We start from the raw sequence: 23,737 nt of genomic DNA on the forward strand, positions 1-23,737 counted from the left end.
GTTTGAGGCCCATAAAAAATAACTAGTGTTACAATTTAAGATTACCTATTTGGCTAAACAGAAGGCTGTCTAGGAACACTAGCGAATCTATTTAATTCCTTAGAATACTTATCTGAGTATTTTTGAGAAAGGAAAATGGAGACAGTTGTCTAAAGTTCTATCTTCAGATTACATCACGGACCTTGGAGTGAAACCAGGTGGTCTGTGGGTGGCTCTGGAATGTTGAATTGTTCATCTTTGCTTTAGTTTATGGTTCCCTAATCACTACATGAACATTAGCTAATTAAAATCTACTTTCTGAAACTCTCCAGTAATAAGTGGAGATTAAGAAACAGTCTGTAATCTGCTTTAGACTTGGAATCTTCTTTCATGAGACCAACAGAATGGCTAAAAATTTGAAAATAGCAACAATTGGCCTTGGAGAAAGAGTAAAGGCAAGCATCATTTGTTCACGTGGTGAATTTAGTAAATGGAGTTTGATACAATCATAGTGCCCTAACAAGACCAGTAGCTATTAAATACTAAAGTGCTAAAATTCCAGATGGATCTCTTTAAGCAATAATAGAAGTGTAGGCTCCGATGCTACTGACCTTTGGTGTTCTTCGGATCACTCTCTCACACACACATACTCACAGACACGCATTCACACTCATAATTTTCTGGGCAACTTGCCACCTTGCGTGTCCTCTGGAGCAATTTGTTTTTTCACTGATAGAAGTTTCCTGGTGGGGAATTTAGTTGCAGAGGGGTTAAGCCAGTATAAGGCTTGCTAGTGAGCAAAAAGACGTATCATATGAAACAAAGTTTTAATTTTTATTTTACATATTTATACATAAAACTTTCAAGGAACCCTCTGAATCCAACAGAATGTTAATAGCACATCTAAAAAGGAACTTCAGGTAGTCAACATTCACAAAATGTTGAAAACTGAGTAAAATATACATATTACGGAGAGCTACAACTTCACTACGAGGCAGGCATGTATTTTTTGACTTGTATAGCACCGTCATTTACAGTTCTTCTTTAAAACTACAGTGAAGAATGAAAAGTAGTCAATGGGAAAATACTGTTCCAACTTAAAATCTCTAAACAAATAAAAATAAAGTTAAAACTACTCTCTTTTATTAACCATGATTTGTGGTGGTGTCAGTACTGTACATTTTTTGTAACAATATTTTATTAAAATGCCTGATATTAAGTGGCACAAGTAAAAAATTAAAATAAATTAAGAAGCAAAGGCCAATCACTGGACATTAAGCTTCAGACATTATCAATGACTAACACTGATATTTGTTTCTGCGCCACCTTTAGCAACAGCATTTTTACAACCACAGAAGCAAAATAAATTCTAGCTTGTTCTCTGGTTGAATGGCTTCTTTTCACTTTGCAGGCATTTTCTCTGCCATGTGCTTCTGCTGACTTTCAGCATGTCTGTAAAATAATTAATACAATTATTTAGCATCATGTAGAGAGATCCAAACTGCTTTTCAATCAATAGCTACAGTATCCTGCAAACTGAAGTTCAGAGTTACTGACAGTGAAATAGATGAGAATCAAGAAAAAGTACCTTATTCAAACTCTTTGAACTCTTTAATTTTTACATATTGTGTATGATTCCTTTTATTTAGTAAGCCACTGGATGAACCTGAGACTTTTAGACATTACTACTTTTAAGAAGAAAAGTTCTGTTTGAAAATGAAAATAAATAAACATCTGGGATACTTTTACCAACAAATATTAAATACGTGTCTTCCATGGGTCCTGGTACTGGGGATTTGATGGTGAGCAAGACAATGAGGTCTTTGTTCTCATGGGGAATATGTTCCAATGGAGAGAGACAAAAAAGGAATAAATAGCAAACAAGGAAATAACAGATGGAAATAAGCATGAAGCCAAAAGTCAAAACAAGGTATTATGGTAAGAGTAACTAAGTGACTACTTTATCTAAGGACACATGCAGACACAGACCTAGATATTAACTAAGACTCCTGACAGAAACCTGGAGCCAAAAATCTAATTCACTCCTGCAAAAGCCAATGTCTAACAAATGGCAGGTCTTTGTGGATGTAAAGATATTCCATGTTTGCATGTTTTTCCCCCCAGTTAATCCTAAGGGCATGGTCTTGGCAGTGAGGATAGGGTGAGTCTTCTTATTTATAAAGCTCTATTATGGGCCAGGTCTGGTGGCTCACGCCTGTAATTCCAGCACTCTGGGAGGCTGAGGCCGGTGGATCACCTGAGGTCAGGAGTTTGAGACCAGCCTGGCCAACATGGCAAAACCCTGCCTTTACTAAAAATACAAAAATTAGCTGGGCATGGTGGTGTGCGCCTGTAATCCCAGCTATTCAGGAGGCTGAGGCAGGAAAATTGCTTGAACCCGGGAGGTGGAGGTTCCAGTGATCATGCCATTGCACTCCAGCCTGGGCGACAAGAGTGAAACTCCGTCTCAAAAAACAAACAAACGAACAAAACCAAAAACAAGCTCTATTATGACCTGTGAACCCAAAAATAGGCCAGTGAAGCAGCTAGACAGTGGGGCAGAGGTAGACAGTGGGGCAGAGGTAGACAGTGGGGCAGGGGGGGAGGAGTGTGGCCAAGCTGTTTACATCACTTGAATGGTCACTTCTCAGAGAATGATGGGGTTTGAAGGCTGCAAAAGACAATGGTTTTAGAGGACGGTTTTAGGAAATGATAAATTTGGCAAGAGAAAAACATCTAGGGCTGTGGTTTCCAGCTATAATCAAAGGTTTAGGAATAGTTTGTGTGTGCTGCCCGGACTTGGGTAGTCAGTGATGTCAAGTTGAACTCACTGGTTTTATGCAGAATGTGTCATATCAGGGAAGACAAACTACAAGTACTTTCAGAAACAGGGAAGTGACAACAGTGTCCTTGCCACACTCAGCAGCCCATAAATAAATGGCACTATTCAACTAACAATAAAGGTACTCAGGAAAAAGTACCTTATCAATAGCTCTCCATTCCTTAAAAAATCTGTCCCCTTTAGCAGACCTGTTGATGTATAACAAGAATCAAACATTTTCATAACTAACTCATATGCCTCACTTAAGCAAATCCAGATCAAGATATTTTGATGCCCAGTGAACTTGATTCCACTGTAGCTAATTACAGTTCTCACAGCAATTTTTTAAATATACTACTATGTACATGTACGTGCACACACATACTCCTATGCACATGCACACACATACATCAAAAGGTTTTCTGAGAAGGAAAGAAGAGCAGATGGCACACAACTTCAGAAAATATTGAAAGTTGGGTAATTTTTTGAGACATAAATAAAATAGTGAATTTCATTAAAATTTTAAACAAAGGAGGGAAAGGGTTTCAGTCCATAAAACTAAAAGGTTCTTATCAGCAAGTTACATAAGAGTCCCTATTAGGATTTGTTTCACTGAAGCCCCATCAGAACTCTTTTTTTTTTTTTAAATCAACAATTGCTATTGAGGGCTTACTATGTGCCTGGCAGGCCCTGTGCTAGCCTCTGGGGACACAGTAATGAATGAAAATGACATCACCTTTGTTTTCAGGGAATTCATAGTCAGGTTGGGAGAGACAGCAGACAAATGAAACACAGTGCCACTAGGCTCCACATGACAGAGATGAGATGTTGTTAGGAACACTGAGAAGAAGGTCTTAACACACTCTTATGATCGAAAGCAGGTCACATAATTGCTGGTGCTGTTTTGTAGACCCACCACATGGCTGTTCATGTTCTGGAAACATGCCAGCATGGAATGACCCTGACACGCCGGGGTCAAATCCCCTGGGAACAGTCCTGATTTACATGGAGGTGTAATAAGTTTAATGCACTGACAATCCATACAAGGGGAGAATGAATGCTAAAGAGCCAAGTGTTTGGAGGTCAGAGAGGGCTTCTCCCAAGAAGCATCATCCAAACCTGTGGTTCTCAAATTTGGCTGTGCAAGAGAATTATCTCGGAGCTTTAAAAAAATTCTCATGCCCAGGCTAGCCCACAATAATAATTAAATAAGAGTATCTGGGGTAGGATCCAGGCATCACTATTTTATAAGCCTCCCCACATGGTTCTGTTGTGCAACCCAAATTGAGAACTACTGATTTGAATGGACATCTGGAATAGTAAGAGTTGTACAGGTAAAGGGAAGAGGTGGACCACATGTCCCAGCAGTCCCCACAGCCACCTCCTCCGCCTTCTGAGATCTGGCTGCAGGACTCTGGGGCTGCTGCCTTTAGGGACGTTTAAGTATCCTCAGGTCCCTCCAATGAGGAAAGTTACTTTTCTGCAGCCAGGAGCAGGTGTAGAAGCTTCTTCCCACCAAGAGGCAGGCTAGGCAAGGACATCATGCCCCTGGTGCCCATGGTAGGACTGCTCCAATTCAAAGAATGCCTCCAACACCTTTGAATTAGTGACTCCTCTCCTTTTAACTCTATGGTTTTGCCTGCCCTGTTTCCGATGGTCACACCATCTGAAGGTTATAAAAACATACACTGCAAACCTAAGTATTAGCCTAACACTTAGAGAGAAGAGGAGGGGCCTCTCACCATCCTCCTTGCCAAAAAGAAATGCCAATACTATTCTGAGAGACGGAGAAAAGATCTCTGCTGTCACAGGTAAATCATAGTTTACAAGAGTTTATATATTTTTCAAAAAAAATGTAGGTCCTGATTGTATATTTCACCATTGATTTCCCATAATCTTAACACCTGCATGCAAACTTCTTAAACTAACAAAAAGGGGATGTTTTATAATTGCTGGTGGTGTAGTGCCTGAATACATCTTTAGATGGCAATAATATTATTTGAGTGTTATTGTGATATTGCAGATGCAGGCAAATATGTTCAAAGAGTATGAGAAGGCTTACTGTTTTGTTTTGTTTTTGGCTAGGGATAAGACAATATAATATGTAAAACATACAAAACAGTGCTGCCCGTAAGTCTTAAAAAAGAAAGCTTAAACATATTTTTCCAGCAATTATTTTGCTACCAAAACTATTTTTTATATCATTGCATCATTAGACAATTATTTTACCCAGCATCACACATTGAGATGAGGTCCTATGGTAGGTGCTGGGAGCAATATTATCACTACACATGTTTTCAAGCTTCTCTGGGATTGTTGTAGATCATGTGGTTAACTCCTTACATCATTGTGCCAAGAGGTGTTCCTTCTCTGGAGAGCCTTCTACTCTCTAAATACCATTTCCGGGATTAACAGCAATTACTGTCTTTTGGTTTAAAGATTCCATATGGACTGTCTCAGAAAAGATGCCACAGTGAATATGTGCTCATAGGAATGTTTACAGTATTCCATGTACTTTATATACTTACAGTGACATGCTTTCCTGCAAGGAAATCTACAAAGAAATGCAAAATTTTGACCAGCATTAGCCTAGTTTCCTTGTCCCCTAGGGAGGGAAGCATTCTTTTTACCTTTTTACAAAGAGGCAGTTGGAGCAAAGCCCAGCTAAATACTCAAGTCCTGGAGTTTCCCCATGGTGAGAACAATCTGGTGGCACTGTGGCTGCAGAGAGATGCCAGCATCCCTGCCTTCTGGGCATGGCAGAGGCGATCAAGAACTGGATCATACAAGAGCTTGTGCTTTGGAGAACTCATCACATGGCTGCTTGTGCTGGAAACATGTCAGCATGACATGGCTTATGCCCAGCTTCCCAGGGGATAGTCCTTCAAGGTAAAGTCCTCTAAGACCAGAACTACTGACCTGATTTAGGTGGAAATGTGAGAAGTAATGTACTAACAATTCATCACAAGTGGGGGATGGTTGCTAAAAAGCATGCATTTGGTAGAGACAATGGAATTCTGCTTCCCCTCCATCTGAACAGCTGGCACCAGAAAAGGCTAGGTGAGTTACTCATAGAAGTAGAGGAAGAAGTTCTCTCAAGCTAGTTTTTGCCTAATTCTTAAGATTTCAGACCACCCTGGGCTTCTTTTCTTCTTTGGCAAGAGTGAAGCCACACTGACCTGGTCAAGTCTTCGATGTCCACCAGCATGGCATCCTGCTCTGTGTGCAGCTCATCTCGGATCAGAAGCAGCTGGACCAACTCTTCATTCAAGCCTGTGGCAAATAAAGAGCATTTAAAAACAGATAAAACTGCCTCCAAGTCAGAATGTAAACTATTTACCAACCAGTATACACACAAACAGCTACACATAATAGGAAAGATATTTTTGTAAAAGGTTAGACATCTTATGTTGCAGAAACATGTCTAGTTTTCGTAATTATAGAGGTGTGGGAAGAAAAGGAGTAAAGTAGGAACTATTTCCAATTACCTTCATATTAAGGTGGGAAAAGAAATGGTTAGCTGTTAGGAGAATAGCTTGTTAGAAAAAGCAGGTTTTGTTTTGAAGAAATGTGAACAACAAAGCCTGGAGCACATTAAGTTTTCCACCCTTCAGCTTCAGGATGCTCCTGCCACGCTGACAGTCAGGAGGGGCCCCTCGGGGCCTGACTACTGCATCAGATGCCCAGCTGAAAAGGAAGGTATGTCAGGGATGCTCAAAGCCTTCACATGGCCCTAGGAAAGGAGAAGCCCTATGTGCAGGTTGTTTTAGGAGAAAGTATTATCTGAAGATATTGGAAAGTCAGATTTGTGATATAGTTAGATGTGCAAGACCTGAAGAAATAACCCCTGAAATTTCTAAACAACAGGGTGCCAAGGAAAGTATTACTTAAGACTTATACCATGAATGAAATCTATAGAGATCGAAATCTCTCCTCTCCTCTCCTCTCCTCTCCTCTCCTCTCCTCTCCTCTCCTCCCCCCCTCCCCTCCCCTCTCTCCTCCCCTCCTCTCTCCTCCCCTCCCATCCATCCCTTTCTCTCTGTCTCTCTCTTTCTTTCTTTTTTTGAAACGGAGTCTCACTCTGCCACCCAGGCTGGAGTGCAGAGGCGCGATCTCGGCTCATTGCAACCTCCACCTCCCGGGTTCAAGTGATTCTACTGCCTCAGACTTCTGAGCAGCTGGAACTACGGGCACCAAGCCTGGCTAATTTTTTGTATTTTTAGTAGAGACGGGGTTTGGCCTTGTTAGCCAGGATGGTCTTGATCTCCTGACCTCATGATCTGCCCGCCTTGGCCTCCCCAAGTGCTGGGATTACAGGTGTGAGCCACTGCACCCGGGCCCGAAATATTTCTAATCTTCCTGAAATCAGTGCACTGGGTTAATTGGGCTCCTGCCACTGAAGAACATGAACAAGCAAAGGCTCTCTCTTGCTTTTTCCCTCAGAGAAGCTAAGCATTACAGCTGCTAGGCCCAGCCACATGGAAGAGAGTGCCCATCTAGCAAGAGCTCTGGGCAGGGAAACAAAAGATAGAATGGGGGTGATCAGACAGGTCCCCCTTGGAAATACTTTTAGATATCCTGACTTCAAATGATGCATTTATCTGCCTTTAGGTCAAACTAGTTTCCATTTTTAAAAAGAGAGCCAAAAAAAAAAAAAAAAATCACACAAAGAGGTCTAAAATTTCATCTATTCCTGAAAAAGACTAGATGGCAATTTTAGTGTTTAAAAGTCTAAGGAAGATGTTTTAGTGGTAAAATATCAGAAAGCGTTTTTAGTCCTTGAAAGAATAACAACTCTAGTAATTAATTTTCAACTAAAATTAAAATGCAGTTGTAGAATTTTTTTAAAAATCCTGTGAATCTATGGTTTCTTAATCAAAATGTTTGACCCTTTCTCTTAATTTTAAAACAATATTCAATGTGTTAACTTGGCACTGAATATATCCAATTTTTTATTTGGATCTTGTGGAAAAATTTCATTTTTTCCAGTGTGCACTTAGATAGTCTTTTATACTGTCACTTAGTAGAGTGTTTACATATCTGAACACTTAATGCATATAACTGTTTTTCTAATATGAAGTTTTAAGCTTTTTATTATGGAAAATTTTCAAACTGCTACAAAAGCAGAGAAAACAGTTTAATGAATTTCCATGTATCCAACTAGCTTCAACAATTATCAACTCATGGCCAAGCTTGAATCATTTCTCTCTCTAACTTCTACCGGATTATTTTAAAGCAAATTCCAGGTATCACATTATTTTATCTGTAAATGCTTTAGTAGGTATCTCTAAAAGACAGGGGCTTTTCTTTTCTTTTCTTCTTTTTTGAGATGGTGTCTCGCTCTGTCGCCCAGGCTGGAGTGCAGTGGTGAGATCTCGGCCCCACTGCAAGCTCTGCCTCCCGGGTTCACGCCATTCTCCTGCCTCAGCCTCCTGAGTAGCTGGACTACAGGTGCCCGCCACCACGCCCAGCTAATTTTTTGTATTTTTAATAGAGATGGGGTTTCACTGTGTTAGCCAGGATGGTCTCGATCTCCTGACCTCGTGATCCGCCTGCCTCGGCCTACCAAAGTGCTGGGATCACAGGCGTGAGCCACTGCGCCTGGCCAGCTTTTCTTTTTTAAATTCACATAACTGTAACACCTTCATCACATCTAAAATAAATCAATCTTTACTAAAACATTCAGTTAGTATTCAAATTTCCCTGTTTGGTTCATAAATGCTCTTTTCTTTTTATAGTTGGTTTGTTTGAATGCATTTGGTTGGCATATCTCTTGAATTTCTTTTAATCTGTAATACCGTATAATTATACAGACTCATTCCTCCCAGGGGCTGAAGAGATTGTGAATTTGTTGGCTTAACCACACTGCCTAAGTGAGAATGTTCTCTCTTTCATCAGGCCAAGCAACTGCTTATCCTCTGCATGATCAATCATCTTGAGTGACCACCACTTACCACTCCCTGTGGCCACTTCTGTTAGAGGTCTTTCTTTATTCTGGGGAGAAAGGTCCTTATTTTGTCACCCTGTAATTTTCACATATTGGTTCCACATACTTCCACCACCTGGAGTCCCAGGAAATATGTCTAATTTGATTTTATTGATGATGATGATACCTACGATGAATGTGTATACAACTAAAGTAGAAAGTATATTTGTATAGCAAATGACTTGTAACTACTGAATTGTGTTCAAGAAACAGGTGTTGTAAGTCAGGTACATGCACTGTGCTAGGAGCTGGGGATTTAAAATAAATAAAAGGGACCTGTAACTATTGTGAATCTCGAAAAATTCTTAAAGCTTCTGAACATTTTACAGCTAAAACAAACAACGGCAACAAAAAAGAGCCTTGTGATTCTCTTATTTTCGTGCAATCACACAGGAACCCAATGAAATGTTGTATGAAAAAACTGGACCAAGGAAGTAGCACTATCCCATGATGTTTTACATTGAATATCCTATTTTCAAGCATATCTTACACTTACTTTCTATCTGGGAATGGAGATCATTGACTATCACTTGTAGCTGCCCAATAGTCATGTCTCTCAGGTCGGTGGGTTTTAAACTTCTTTTCATCAAGCATTCACTTATATGAGGCATGTGTGGCAGCTGAAGATACAAAGGAGAAGAAACGGAGGAGTGAATAGAGCCACAAACACACTGAACGTAAGACCCAGTCTTCTCTTAAAAGACCCACTCATCCACCCACTGCAATTCAGTGATTAAAAGCTTTCCCAGTCTGTGTCTTTCCCAATGTGGGGCCCTACATCCACACTACATTACCTAATATGCAATTGGCATCAAAACACGACATTACCAGCATCAAAAGCTTTTTGACTGGTCTTTAATATGGGTTGTGAGTCAATGTTATAGCCACAAATGAATTACCAAGGAACATCAATAATATCAATGACATGGAAAAAATTAGTATCAGCTACTATTTAATAATTTATGCCATGCTACAAGCACTGTGCTATGTGCTTTGAATACTTTATCTCACTGAATCCTCACAATCATACTCTGACACAGGTATTATCATCCTCATTTTATAGATGAGAAAACTGAGACTTAAGTAACTTGCTTAGAACTTCATAGCAGGTCAATGGCAGAGCTAGACTTAAACTCCAAAGTCCAGGACTCCTATTCACTATGCTATATTGTCTTTATTGAAACATGAGAATGAGAATTATAGCAATAGTAAGTTTGCCAAGACCAATAGGTTCTTAGACTGAGATCGCTTTAAAGGAATTTAAATATTCCCGTGGCAGCTAATATTGTTGCTAAGAAACAGTAGATATCAATCAAGAGCAAACTTTACTTTTGTGAAATCTATTGCTTATGTATTTTTCAGTGCTACAGTAGGAAGGAAAAGGAAACAAACTTAATCATTTCTCAGTGACAGGACTTTTTACAAACTACCTTAGAGAAACCCAAGTTTGCATAATTCTGGGAAAGGACTGGGACAGTGTCAACCATTTCCGGCCCCGAAACGCTTGCATTTCAGCCTTTGCTGCTTACAAGATCAGCGACGGGAGACTTTTTCCTGTTCTGTTTCTCCACTTCTACTTGCATTTTGGCCATTGGTTTGGCCATGGCAAGAGCCATTTTGGCTTCAGCTTGCAATTTCTTTTGCCTTGTAAGGAAGTCCATGTCATCCAAGGATTCAGACTCCTCTTCAGTAGTGTCTCTATCAGAATAGGAAGAACTCTGTTTGCTCTGCAAAGGGAAAAAGAGCAGCCTGAGCCTTCCATGCATGCCAACTAGCATCCACTTAGAGATGGGCTACAACATCCTCTGAGCCTTCTCTCAGAGCAGCTCAGAGTTCCCTCCATTAATGTGACTTGCTGCTTGAGTTGACAAATCTCAAGTAACACAAAAAGGGTCTAGTTTAAAACAGATTTTAGCATAAACAGAGAGAGCAGTATAGTTAATAATGAGAAATATATTTACAACAATCTTGAAATATGTCTTTGATTCTTGGTCTCAAAACTTTCCTGAAGTGACCAGACATAACAAAATATTGACTCAGAGCCAAGGCCCTATGTAGGTTCTTTGCGTGGACAGGATCTCGGGTATCCAATGATGTTCTGATGCTGCACTGCACTCAATGACAACAGTTTCCTCTTTGTTGGTCTTTGGTAAAAAAAAGGCTATAGACAGACCTCACAGAGAGGAAAGAATTCCAGCAACAGGCAGCCATGATTATTCAGCCAACTTCTGTAATGGGAAGGAAAGACATGAGCTCATATTTCTAAGCCCAATAGGGAAGAACTGGATTTAGCTTATTTTCTCTTTATAATTTTTAGAGCATATCTAATTTCTCTCTCTCTCTGATATGGTTTGGCTGTGTACCCACCCAAATCTCATCCTGAATTGTAACTCCCACAATTCCCATGTGTCGTGATAGGAACCCAGTGGGAGGTAATTGAATTATGGGGGTGGGTTTTTCCTGCACTGTTCTCGTGATAGTGAATGAGTCTCACCAGATCCGATGGTTTTAAAAAGGTAAGATGTGACTTGCTCCTCCTTGCCTTCCGCCATGATTGCAAGGCCTTATTAGCCATGTGGAACTGTAAGTCCATTAAATCTCTTTCTTTTGCAAATTGCCCAGTCTCGGATATGTCTTTATTAGTAACATGAAAATGAACTAATACACTCTCTCTTGTTAGAGACAGGGTCTCATTATGTTGCCCAGGCTGGAGTGCAGTGGTGTTATCATAGCTCACTGCAGCCTTGAACTCCTGGGCTCTGGTGATCCTCCTGCCTCAGCCTCCTGAGTAGCTGGGACTATAGGCACCATGACCAGCTAATGTTTGTATTTTTTATAGAGACAGGGTTTTGCCATGGTGCCCACGCTGGTGATTTCTCTAATGGTTTAATATGAAAATAGTTATTAACTTTAAGAAAGCTTATCTATCTATTTTATTACAACTTTGACTTTTTAAGAAGGCTTATGTATCTCTATGTTATTACAACTTTGACTTTTTAATCATTGTCAAATTTTAGGAGCATCCAATTCCAAGAAACTTTTCTTTTTTAATCTCTGAAATGTTTGTTCCTGATTCACAACAGAAAAGAAGCTAAATGGCCCGGAAATCACAACACCGAGCTTCAGCTGGTGCTGTTTGGACTCACCATGGGAGACAAGGGGGTGTCCAAGCTGGTTTCAGTCTTACTGTCATCAGCATCACTGTCCTTATCACTGCCACTGTCGTTGACAAAGCATATCTGCAAGTTCATCCCACTCTGCAGTCTGGGCAGAAACAAACAGGACACTAGTTCTACTTAGCTGTTTGTTATTTGGCTTCAGCCAATAGAACTGTCTGATTTTGCTAACAGAAAGTAGTCTTACGTGTTCTTCACATGGAGAAGTGAGCAACCAATATTACTCTCCACATATAAATAACTCTTAGTAGAGGATTTTCCAATGTTCTGTGAGTTTTTTCCTTGCCTGTTTCATGGTAAGTGGAAAATAATTTAAGGCCACATGTTAGAGCACCCAGCACAATGCCAAACAGATAGTTGGCGCACAAAAAAATGTGTTGAGTCTTTGAGTTTACAGTCCTGTCAATCAAGATGAATGGGGTCCTCGGGCAAATAAGGCTGCGTGGTGTCATCTAGAGAACCCGCCCAGGGGGACAATCAAAGACTCTCTCACTGGAGCCAGCATCCCAAGGCCACAGCTCTCTGAAGAAAGACTCCTTTTCTCCCAAATAGACAGAATAGGGTCATCTGAAGGAAATCTTTAAGGCAGTTGCCAAAAGCCAACCGAGGGAGCTCATTTATATCACTGAGAAAGAAAAACACCACAGGTTCACACTTAAAAAAATGTAAGGAAGCCCCAAACCCAGGTAGGAAGGTGCAGCCTTAGAACACAGCAAGGTTCTGCAGACCGCCTCCTGCACACAGAACCTCAGGGACAGAGACCTTTGGGAAGCCATTATACATGTGGTGAATCCTGAAGCTCCAGGGCTGCTGATGTTGGAAGCACAGTCACAAAGGGTAACCTGGCCATGTAGCTGCCACTTGCAGGCCAGACTGCACAGCCAACTTTTTGTCCTAACCTTCTTTTGAAGTTGAACACATTTCAACACTATTTGGTGATAAAGCGTTTTTAAAGAAGTAGTTTTCCTAGCATCTCTAGTAGCCCCAGTCTCTGTGTAAGCTTAGGGAAAGAAAAGGCAAAAGGAGGTTCCTACGCAAGAAGAGAGCCCAGGGAAGCTGACCTAAGCCAGGTTTAGGGCAGAGGATGCTGAATTTCTCTGGCATTATTACTGCCATAGGAAGAAATGCTAAGAACAACTTACCTGAGATTTGACTTTTCAATTCCAATGGTAGGAATGCTTTGTAGAAATTGCTCAGATCACTCATTTAAAGTGCTTCTTTTATTGAAAACAACACAGAACCCAGAAAAAGAAAATCTGATTTAACATGGGAACCATAATTGTTATGGGTATGCACTGCCACCTATTGTTAAATTCTATAATTACTGAAAATCCCAGCTTACAACCCCTGTAAGAAAATGCAGCCATTCCCTCAGTCTGCCCAGCTGTATTTGCTCCCTACCCTCATGGCACAGGCAAGGGGGAGCCAGGCCCAGAGCTAGGGGTTAGAAAGCAACACACCCCACTCTGATCATCTGAAGGTGCTTGTAGTGAGCTGAACTTAGGTTCTGAATCCTTACTTCTTTCTCCAGGCACTTTACAAAAGCTCTATGACCCTCAGTTTTCCTCATCTGTAAAATGGGTTGAATAGTAGCAAACCCAGTGTTATGCAGGAAGGATTAAAATAGTTCATTCAGAGCTTAGTGCAGGGCAAGTGACCTGTACATGTGAGTTGCTCTCCATTCTCTACTAATAAAGTCTAAACAAAAGAAACAGAATTTTAGAGGTGAAGTGACTCTCTAAAGTCACTTACTCTAATACCGCTTGTCCTGTCACAATAATCCCTGATGTAGAATCAACTGAGACAACACATTGTCTATTAGGCAGTTCGTTCTTCTATTGAGCTGGGATTTGCCGCCTTTTTACTTTTATCCATTGGATATACATACATACATAAACACACACACACACACACACACATATATATTTTTTTCCTGCAGAAATATAGTATGTTCAGGTTACCCTTTGATTCCATGCAGGTTTAGAAATTTTAATGTCTGTCAGTCTAAAAAAATAAAATCAACCCCCTTTTAATAATAATACTCAAGATCTATGGATTGGAAGATGGTGGAAAAAAAGCTGTTAGCAAATTAAAAACAGACACATTTTAAAGACAAACCCTAATTTGAATCTAGGATTATGTAGCATTTTCTATTTATTGAATAAAGTCTTGAGAAGAAGGGTCTGGCTACTGGATACACAGATTATAAAAATATAAAATAACCCACAATACAAAATACAAAGCAAAATAAAGTTTACAATGTCCAGAGATATATATTTTCACTCAGAAGAAAGTCTGATCATAAAGTCTGTTGTTCTGCTGCCAAGCTGACTTCTTTTTGAAGGATTAATCCAGACTTAAACATCCCATATAGTCTAACTCAGGAAAGGAAAGAAAAAAAAAAAAAGTTGGGGGAGATTTAGTAGTCTGCGCAAAATCAAAAAACGCCGCAGGTAGAAATTCAGAAAATCGCCTTAGTACCACATTATCCCCATGGGAAACTGAAGAGAGCTTCTTATAGGGTGAGACATAATTCCTTATAGTGGTAATCACCAAGAATGTTACTCTCAGGAAGAGGAAATTACATGACAAAACAGCTAATGGTTCAGAGGGGATTTTAGTAAAGACATCTTAAAACAAGCTCAGGTTTCAAGAAGGATTTGTTTGCTTTTAGCCTTTAAGCGGGTTTTAAGATGAAGTCAGCTCTTGGTGAAACTCAACCACAGCTCCCAGGCAGCCTGAATGGATGAGTGGGGCCACCTGGTGCTGCTGAAGGCCTCTGTGCCCAGGGTGGAAGAACAGATAACCCCTGTTCCAGGACCCTGCCCACCCTGGGAGACATGGCTGTTCTTGAGGCTCACATCTGAAAACCGAAGTTCCCTGGGCCTCTGTCCCTCACACTGCAGTGCATCTGGCTGCCCTCATAATCAGTCTTGCAAAATTCAGGCTGCAGGGTGCCTAATTTACCTAGATCTCTCAAGCACAGTCTGAGGTGAAAACAAAACACGATCTTCATCTTGTTAATTAGAGATATAATTTCAAGGTATCCAATTCAAGGTTACTTGATGTTTCAAGTGGCATTTAGCAGAGCACTGTGCAAAGGCTGCTGGAAGTCAGCCTTGCCTGTCGATTTAATTTCTGAAAGGTCTGTCCTGGTTATCCCAGAAAGCTCTTCTCCCTTACACACCACAAGGCAATTAAAAACAATGCTGCTGCCCGGAACTACTGGCAGGGAGCACCAGGAGTCTGGAAAGAGAGTGTCCTTGATGGAGAATGCCCAGAAACATGAAGAGATAAAGACTAAGTATGTCTTCTGGACATCTCAGTGTGAGCAGGAGTGGCCTCTGTGTGACAGTGCCTACTGGCCAGGAGCAGGAGGGCACTTGGTCGGGAGGCTGCACAGCAACCACGTCTGCTTGGCATTTACAGTGAGGAAGGCTGTTATTTAGAAAACACTGGTGCTGACTTCCAACTACTGTTACCAGGGATACTATTAAAATATGCACAGGAGTTGAGATGATGGCAGAGATGAAAAGTTTTTAACTACGAAGAGAGTATCTCAAAAACTCAGCCAAGTGGTAATATGATTTTGTATAAAGGTAACATTTCTTTCAAAATACAGGGACAACAGCAGTTTATTCCCTGAGAGAAACAATGCCACGGCCCTAAAGTCTGCTGGTGACTTCTAGAAGAGCAGTGGTCATTGTGAATCGGGTCTTTGTTCTTGGCTTTGGGTTGCAGTGACCGGGATTGGGCTGGTCTGAGGCCAGTTCTGAAGCCTGGAACTACTTGCTTTTTTCTGATTTTAGGAATGGGAATCTCCTAGCACCTGCTTAGACCACTAGTATCTACGTATAAATGTTCAAGATTCATTGGTAAGATTTTTATCCCCCTGTCCACAGCACCTTGGCTCACTTTACTTGAACTGTTGCATTGAATTTTAAAGTATGTTCATTTACATTCTCTCCCGGGGCTGTATAATCATCTGTGGATTACAGGCAAGATATAGTAACTCAGAGAAGTCAAATGACTTGCCCCAGACCTGCGACAACCTCTTTATAAAAACGATCTCAATTCTTCCTCTCCTTATACCCATCTCCTCTGTAATGTGACCCTGCAGCTTCTCCCATTAAGAAGTGGAGTCTATCTCCCTAGCCCTGGGCTGGCCTTGGAACTTGTCTTTGCCAGTAGAATGCTGAGGAAGTGATGGTATTCCAGTTTCCCCCTCAGGGAGCCCTGCCACCACCCTCAGAACAGGTCCAGGCTAGCCTGCTGGCAGTGTAACTTCGTAGCACAGAGCTCAACCGGCAGTTGTCTCAACTGAAGCCCTAGACACGTGTGAGAGCCTAGCCACCTCGCTGATGGGAGATGATTGAGTAAGCCTGTCCAAGCCCAGCTCAGATCAGAACCACCCAGCTGACCTATAGGATCCTAAGGAGAAGTAAAGCTTGATCATTGTATGCTACTGACATGGGTGGCTTTTTAAAAAAATTATGCATCATCATCGTGGCAATAGGTAACTGGTACAGGGTCACAAAGCAAGAGGCTACAGGCTGGACTTCTGATTTTAGAATCCAGTGGCCTTTCCCTTATACTACACTTAACCTCAGGTTTGAATTTATTAGATCCTTTCTATATCTGGAAATATAATTTTAAAGGAAATATGGCTCCTATACTTGCTTATAATTTTAAGGCAATTGTATGGCTTTCCTTAGGAAACAGAATAAAAGGGAACGTCCCATATGCCAGGGACTTCAAACATGCATTGCTCATTATCTGCCTACAACCAGTGTGGCTCGAGAGCCATTGGTCCTGCTATGCCATTCATTACTCAATATCCCCAACAAGTTTGTGGCTGGGTCATTAAAAAATATTATTTCCATTTATTTTAAAGGATCTTTGATGCTTGATTCAAAGATTTTATATATAATGAATAATTGCCTATATTTTTATACTATATCTTGTTCTGTTTCATGAGAATTTCAAAAGTGATGAAACATAAAATATGGATTGTAACTACTCAAGTAGCTATAAACACATTTCATTTTTCCGAGAATCTGTCATGAAGAAAGAATGTGAGAACAATTGAGGTTTGGGTAAGCTTTAGATGTACTGCACGTGTGATGGTGTCTCTATAAAATGTGTTCAGTTAGGTTAAAATGAGGTACGCTACTCCTTGTAAATTGTAAAATAGTTTTCCCATCCTGCAAACTCTGCCCCTTTCCCTTCTTTTCCCTACTGACTGTTCCAGGTTGATATTTACCTTGAGTTACAGAAATGCCTATTGCTACTTAAAAACACAAAAAAAGAAACAAAAGGCAAAGTTTCTGTCTCACAACATTTGTTATGAAAATACAATGCTATATTTTAGCAAATAATGCTGGTCCAACACAAATCATCATACACACACAATGACTATAAATGATTTTTATAACTATATAAGGTAGAGAACAAAGAGTTACATGTTCATCCATGCATTCATTCATTCATTCATTCATTTGATGATCAGGCAATAATAGTTCTGTAAATTTCATGGCACCAACAAGCTGGTGCTGAGTAGCTGCTGTCCCTGTCAGCCAGGGCACACACTTTCTAGTTTGCTGCAGTCCCCAGTATTCTCTATTGCTTTTTATCTGCGCTACTTCACTCACTTATGCTTCTTTTTGGCTCCTGAGGGCATTTTATGGTTCACAGCCCCTATATTAAGTGATGCAAATAAAAACTAGGTCTTCTAACAGATACCAAGTGCTTGGATCATTAAGTCACAATGTATAAATAGAAATCTGGAATACACAGAGCATTGGAAGGGACCTCAAGAAACACTTAGTAGAATCTCCCTGTCTTACATGTGGGAAAATACTTTTGCTACCTGGACATTAATAAGGTGTTAACCAGAAGAGTGAAAGAGCAGAGAACTGCAGAAGGAAGGAGGTCTTGGTGAACTGAGGTTGGGAGGAATAAATACAGGGGACAGATAGAAAAGCTGACCCTCCAGTAGTTATGTGCCCAGAGAAGTTATGGGTAGTTTCTAACTATATGCCAAACAGAAGATTGGGGAGGACATTATGTCTCTTTATATCCTGTCCTGATCCCCACCTTACAGGACTCAGGTGTTTGGCTTCCTCAGCAGAAGCTGATGAAGGCAGCTCCAAAGGTAGCTGGAGTGTGAATGGCCCTCTCTGGGTTTTCTCCTCCTAATCTTATGCATACTTTTTTTCTGCTTGCTCTTCTAAGACTAGTTCCGGACCCTTCCATCTGTACATGTTCACATGATGGCTGGTAAGCACACCAGCCATTCTGTGGCACCACATAGCCACAGAATCTCCTCACTGACTTAAGCAACTAATAGAAAAGGGAAACTACCACTCACCAGCTTTTCTTTGGAGAAACATCGCCCCTGTATCCTAACCCAGATCTCCAGAGAGCTATAAATACTTGCATTCCTCAGACGGCTGTTGGTTCCAATTCTACATCAGTGTCCATTTCCTTCACTAATGACCACTTTCACGTAATTAAATTTGGAATTATAGGATCTTAATGTTGGGAAAATGCATTTTCAACTGAAATGTTCTCCAGCATGAATGAAAGACCAGAATGAGGCCTCTTCTGATACTAGGAATAAAACAGCCATCTCTCGTAGGCACCAAATGTTATCTACTTCCCTCTTAAATAAGGCCAAGTAATTTCCAAGTAATCTGTATTCTGAAATTAAAAGTTACTGTTTTTGAGCATCTACTATGTGTCAGGCATTTTACTATTTTACGTCTAACCCTCAGATACACATGAAGTAGGCACTGTGAACCCTGTTTCACATATGAGAAAACAATGGCTCAGAGAGGTTAAATTACACAATATCACAACACTGATACTTTAGGAAAGTCCATCTTGAGATGTCAGGGCACTTTAGAAAGGATGAAACAAATTCATTAATGGTAGAAAAGAAGAGAAGAAAGATTAAAAAAAAAAAGAAAGAAAGCAAACCAAAACCAAAACCAAAACCAAAACCAAAAGCTGGCAACAACTTAAATGCTTAACAATAAAAGATTGATAAAGTATATTATGGTGAAATATATGATGTGCTATTCTGCAGCTAGTAGAAATATTAATCTTATGAATAAGATTAGTCCAATATTATTACATTAGATGAATCTTATGAATAAGTTTAGTCCAATATTATTAGATTAGATGAAAGTTTCCAACTGTTAAGTAAAAGAAAGTAGGCTAAAAACAGTACCTATGCTATAATTCCAATTTTATAAACAAAAATATGGAGATTTATGCATAGAAAAAAAGTGAGGACATACACCTTTTTTTTTTTTTTGGTGAAAGAGATTCAGTTGGCTTTTGATTTTCCTCTTTTGAGCACCTCTAAGGTGCTACATATGGGCACTTGGCAGGAATTTATTTATTTTTATTTTTATTTTTTTGAGACAGAGTCTCACTCTGTTGCCCAGGCTGGAGTGCAGGGGTGAAATCTTGGCTCACTGCAACTTCCACCTCCTGGGTTCAAGCGATACTGCTGCCCAAGCCTCCTGAGTAGCTTGGACTACAGGTGCCCGCCACCACACCCGGCTATCTTTTGTATTTTTAGTAGAGACAGGATTTCACCATGTTGGCCAGGCTGGTCCCGAACTACTGACCTCACGTGATCCACCTGTCTTGGCCTTCCAAAGTGCTGGGATTACAAGCATGAGCCACTGAGCCCGGCCTTGGCAGGAATTTAAAAAAGAAAAGGAAAGAACATGACCAAGTTGATGATTAGCATTTGTGTGCTGGAGAAAAGGTGAGTAGATCAGTGTTTGATAGCTGGAAGAAGATGGCTACGTGTCTGACTTAGCCATGTCTATGCAGGGACTGACTCACACATGAGTCAGGCTGGGCTTTTGTTTTTGGCAGGGTGCTGGGGGTGGTGGGAGATCCGTGGGCAGCAAGAAACATATTTTCTTATAAGAGAACATTTCTGTGGATGGACTCTGATTCAACTGTTGACATCCCTCCTCAATCCAGTCTTGATTTCATTCTCCTCCTTGGGTCTGCAGTAAATTATAGACTCTAACGTAATTGATATAAATTTAACTGTTTGTATTTTTAAAGCCATGCTGCCTATTTATTCTGCTCAGCCCAGACAGAGTTTAAACATCTATCTACCCCACCTGCTGATGAGTTTCGGCTGTTGAGGCAATGAAGGTTAGAGAAGAAATACTTCTACCCTTCCAGACCTTTGAAAATGTTCATGCGGACTGGGTAAAAACATGACAGCGGAGAGTCAGTGCCTGTGTGTGTTTCTGAGGCATATTCCTGAAGTAGGCGAAAATCTTAATTGAAAATTATTTTATTCTTTTGACCACTAAAGCACTGCTTTACCACTTTTTATGTTCATGTTTAGAAACATTTTGGGGCCACCATTTAGGCTTGGTTCCATGGTAAGTTTCATCTCAAAAACATTGGCTTTCATGATTTAGTTTGTGACTGTTTGAATTCTAAGCAGTCATGAAAAAGAATGCAGTGGATCAATAAGATTGCATTGATTCTATGAAGCGTGGTTATTTACATTTTGCAGTCTTCATTTTTTATTTTTTGAAACAGAGTTTTGCTCTTGCCACCCAGGCTGGAGTGCAATGGCATGGTCTTGGCTCACTGCAACCTCTGCCTCCAGTGTTCAAGCGCCTCTCCTGCCTCAGCCTCCTGAGTAGCTGGGATTATAGGCGCCCGCCACCACTCCTGGCTAATTTTTGTATTTTTAGTAGAGATGGGGGTTTCATCATGTTGGCTGTGCTGATCTTGAACTCCTGATCTCAGGTGGTCCACCTGCCTCGGCCTCCTAAAGTGCTGGGATTACAGGCATGAGCCACCGCTCCTGGCCTAAAATAGGGATGTATCTCAGCTGCTGTACCTCAGGTAGGTGGTGGCATGATTGCGGTACTTAACCCTATCAGCCCACAAACCAGGTAATAATCCCCAAGGAAGAGGTGGGCACTGGTTGTCCACTCATGCCTTCTGACAAGAACAACAAAGCTCCAGCATCAAACCTTGCAGATGGGGTGACGATGGCTTGGAAGGTAACGCACTCCATCTCCCGATGACCCAAAAGCTGAGACATGACAGCTCTCAGGTAAAGTGGTTAAGTGGAGAGTTGGACTGTAAATGTGAAAAAGTTTTAGGACTACATTTGCCAACGTGTTTCACCTTTTCTTCCTCTTTTTGTGCACAAGAAATATATGATAAAAGTGTACGTCCAAACAAGTCTAAAATGACTCTTTCAATAACTAAAATAAAAACTCTAAGTGTTAAGAAGGCATGTGTCACCGTTTAAATGGCAGTGGTTTTTCTTTTTTAGTGGTACATAAAATAACTATTTGTCTTACAATCAATGGTGTCTAAGAGTAAATAAAAAGGATAACGAAATACTGTAGCAGCACCTACTAATGCAGCACTGACTCTCGTCCAGGCACTCTTCTGAGTGCTTTGCTGGTCTTCCTCACAGTAACCCCATGAAGTAGGCACAATTATTACCCCATTTTACAGATGAGGAAACTGAGCTACAAGTGAAGTCATTAGTAAGTGCTAGTAAGTGGCAGAGTCAAGATTCCAAGCCAGATCCTCTGGTTCCCAATACCTCGCTCCTACCCACCACACTACACTGCCTGCCTAGTGAACAGACCCGAAACATGTTGATGAGTGAAAAAGCATGGTGATTAACAGAGCATGTGGATACACCACCTCATGATCGATGGTGGAAGAACAAATACAAATCCTGGAACAGTGACTGTCTCTGGTGAGAGAAACAGGGAGACTGGAAGAATGGGGGACAAATATGGCAGGATCTGAGCTTTTTATAGTGTTTTCAATGACACTGATTTTCTAATGCCATACATAAATATTCTGTCTACTTAGAAAACACTTCACAAATTATAGCCATTAGATCTTGTTTTCCTCTTTGTAATCTGTTGATTGCACTAATGGTTTCTGTTCTCATCAGAAATCTCTTTCATGGTTTGTTTTGTTTTGTTTTGTTTTTAGAGACAGGTTCTCGCTGTGTTGCCTAAGCTATCCTCAAGCTCCTGGGCTCAAGGGATCCTCCCATCTCAGCCTCCTGAGTAGCTGTGACTACAGGCACATGCCACTGTGCCTGGCCTTCCATGGGTTTTTAATGCATGCAATAATCTGAATGAGAACAATCCAAGCAGGACAGAAAATTTTACAACAGGATTGAGTAAAAGGATGGTGTTAAACCTTAGATAACATGGCTCACCTGCAGTCAGTGAGAATGTTTTCTAGCAGCAGTGAATACTTTTGTGCACTCTCAATGGAGCCCTGTCACGTGAACTGAGTGTGTCTAGACACATGTATGGGACCACTGTCCAAAGAGAATGCAAACTACAGTAATAAAGTCATCAGAGCTTGTCAAAGATGATGCACCAATGAAAAATAATTCCTAGAAACTCTTTTAATTAAACATTCAGCTGTCCACTAGAGCCATTTTTAAATATAAAATGCAGCCCTGTGGTCTTTTTCTTCCTGCCTCCCCTTGTTTTGCAATAGCTCAGGCAATTGAATTCTCATTGGTGATAAAAAAAAATTCATAAGACAGGGTACAGCTGGTTATGCCTCTAGCAAGATGTCAAATTCAGCTTGCACAAAATTAATTGCACCTAATTAAACCAGGGTCATTGGCGTTATTGTAAAGTGAGGCTATTTATTAGACAAAGAAAATTTCACAAATACCAATTTGCTTTTCTTTCAAGTTTGTGAAGGAGAAGAATTGCTTACATAATTAAATTTGTTTTGCTATTTTAATCTTGTTACTCCTCAAAAGATCCACTTCAAATCTTGCTTCACTTTTGAAATTGTGTAATATTTTTGAATACTGGAAGTAATCCTTGGAGGAGGGCATAAAAAATGATAGTTTTTCTTTCTTTTTTCTTTTTTTTTTTTTAAGATTACCCAGTGGCATTTCAAATAGTGTAAAAAAAAGAAGTCATCATTAGCTACCATTTGCAATGACACACACCTTGGAAATACTTATATGAAGGGTTTTTAAAGCAAATCTTTAGTATATATGTATGAGACTAATATGAAATGTTAAAGATATGTTGCATGTTATAAATAGGTTGCTACAGTATGCATCTATTATTTCAAGAAAAGATGCCACAGACAGGCAGTTTCACTGAGTTGGAACTAGACAACCTCTTTCCTCACTAACGCTGCGCAGATATAACCATTCTGCTTACTTCTTCCAGAAAATCACACAAAAATTATTACTGTTAGAGACAAAAGGATGATTGACTTTCTTGGCAAAATGATGCTGGTTCGACCTGTGATTCTGTGGCACATTGTATGTACAGATTCTCAGTTCCTCACTTTTAAAGTCCCTGTGAATCCTATTTCTTTGAAGCCTCTCTGGATTCACTGTTATTGGTCCAGTTGATAACAGCTCCCAGTTAGGGTGCCCCCCACTCCTTGCCCTCCAGCCCAAACACAACACGAGATGGCAGGTGTCCATTATTGGCCTTGTCTCAGCCATTTACCAATAAACCTATAAGGCCAAGAAAGAACTGAGTTTTGATTGGGTGATATTGGAATGGTTGAGTTAAGTAAACAGTAATCATTATTCAAAGCAGCCGCTCAGAAGTTCTCTGGGGAATTTCTGTTTTTCATAATATTCAGCCTTTGGAGAAAACGGTATAGCCTATTTTAGGTCACATCATCCCATTGCACACTTTATGAAAAAGACTGTATTTATATTTATATGTATGTAAATAAGATCTCTCTTGG

General features: G+C 40.4%; 1 protein-coding gene across 5 annotated transcripts in view; it reads right to left on the bottom strand.

Moving 5' to 3' along the window:
• Positions 1-794: 794 nt before the first annotated feature.
• LOC116463396 (schwannomin-interacting protein 1) overlaps positions 795-23,737 on the bottom strand; it is a 131,347-nt gene continuing 108,404 nt past the window's right edge. For all 5 annotated transcript variants that reach the window (XM_032146481.2, XM_032146480.2, XM_032146484.2 and 2 more), the window contains 5 exons: positions 11,933-12,050; positions 10,316-10,513; positions 9,283-9,406; positions 5,980-6,073; positions 795-1,431 (listed from right to left, as the gene is read on the bottom strand). In XM_032146481.2, the coding sequence (XP_032002372.1) occupies positions 1,380-1,431; positions 5,980-6,073; positions 9,283-9,406; positions 10,316-10,513; positions 11,933-12,050 (586 nt within the window). In that variant the 3' untranslated portion in view covers positions 795-1,379. The remainder of the gene's footprint in view (positions 1,432-5,979; positions 6,074-9,282; positions 9,407-10,315; positions 10,514-11,932; positions 12,051-23,737) is intronic.

The sequence above is a fragment of the Hylobates moloch genome, unplaced genomic scaffold (genome assembly GCF_009828535.3).
Source record: "Hylobates moloch isolate HMO894 unplaced genomic scaffold, HMol_V3 SCAFFOLD_35, whole genome shotgun sequence".
NCBI lineage: Eukaryota > Metazoa > Chordata > Mammalia > Primates > Hylobatidae > Hylobates > Hylobates moloch.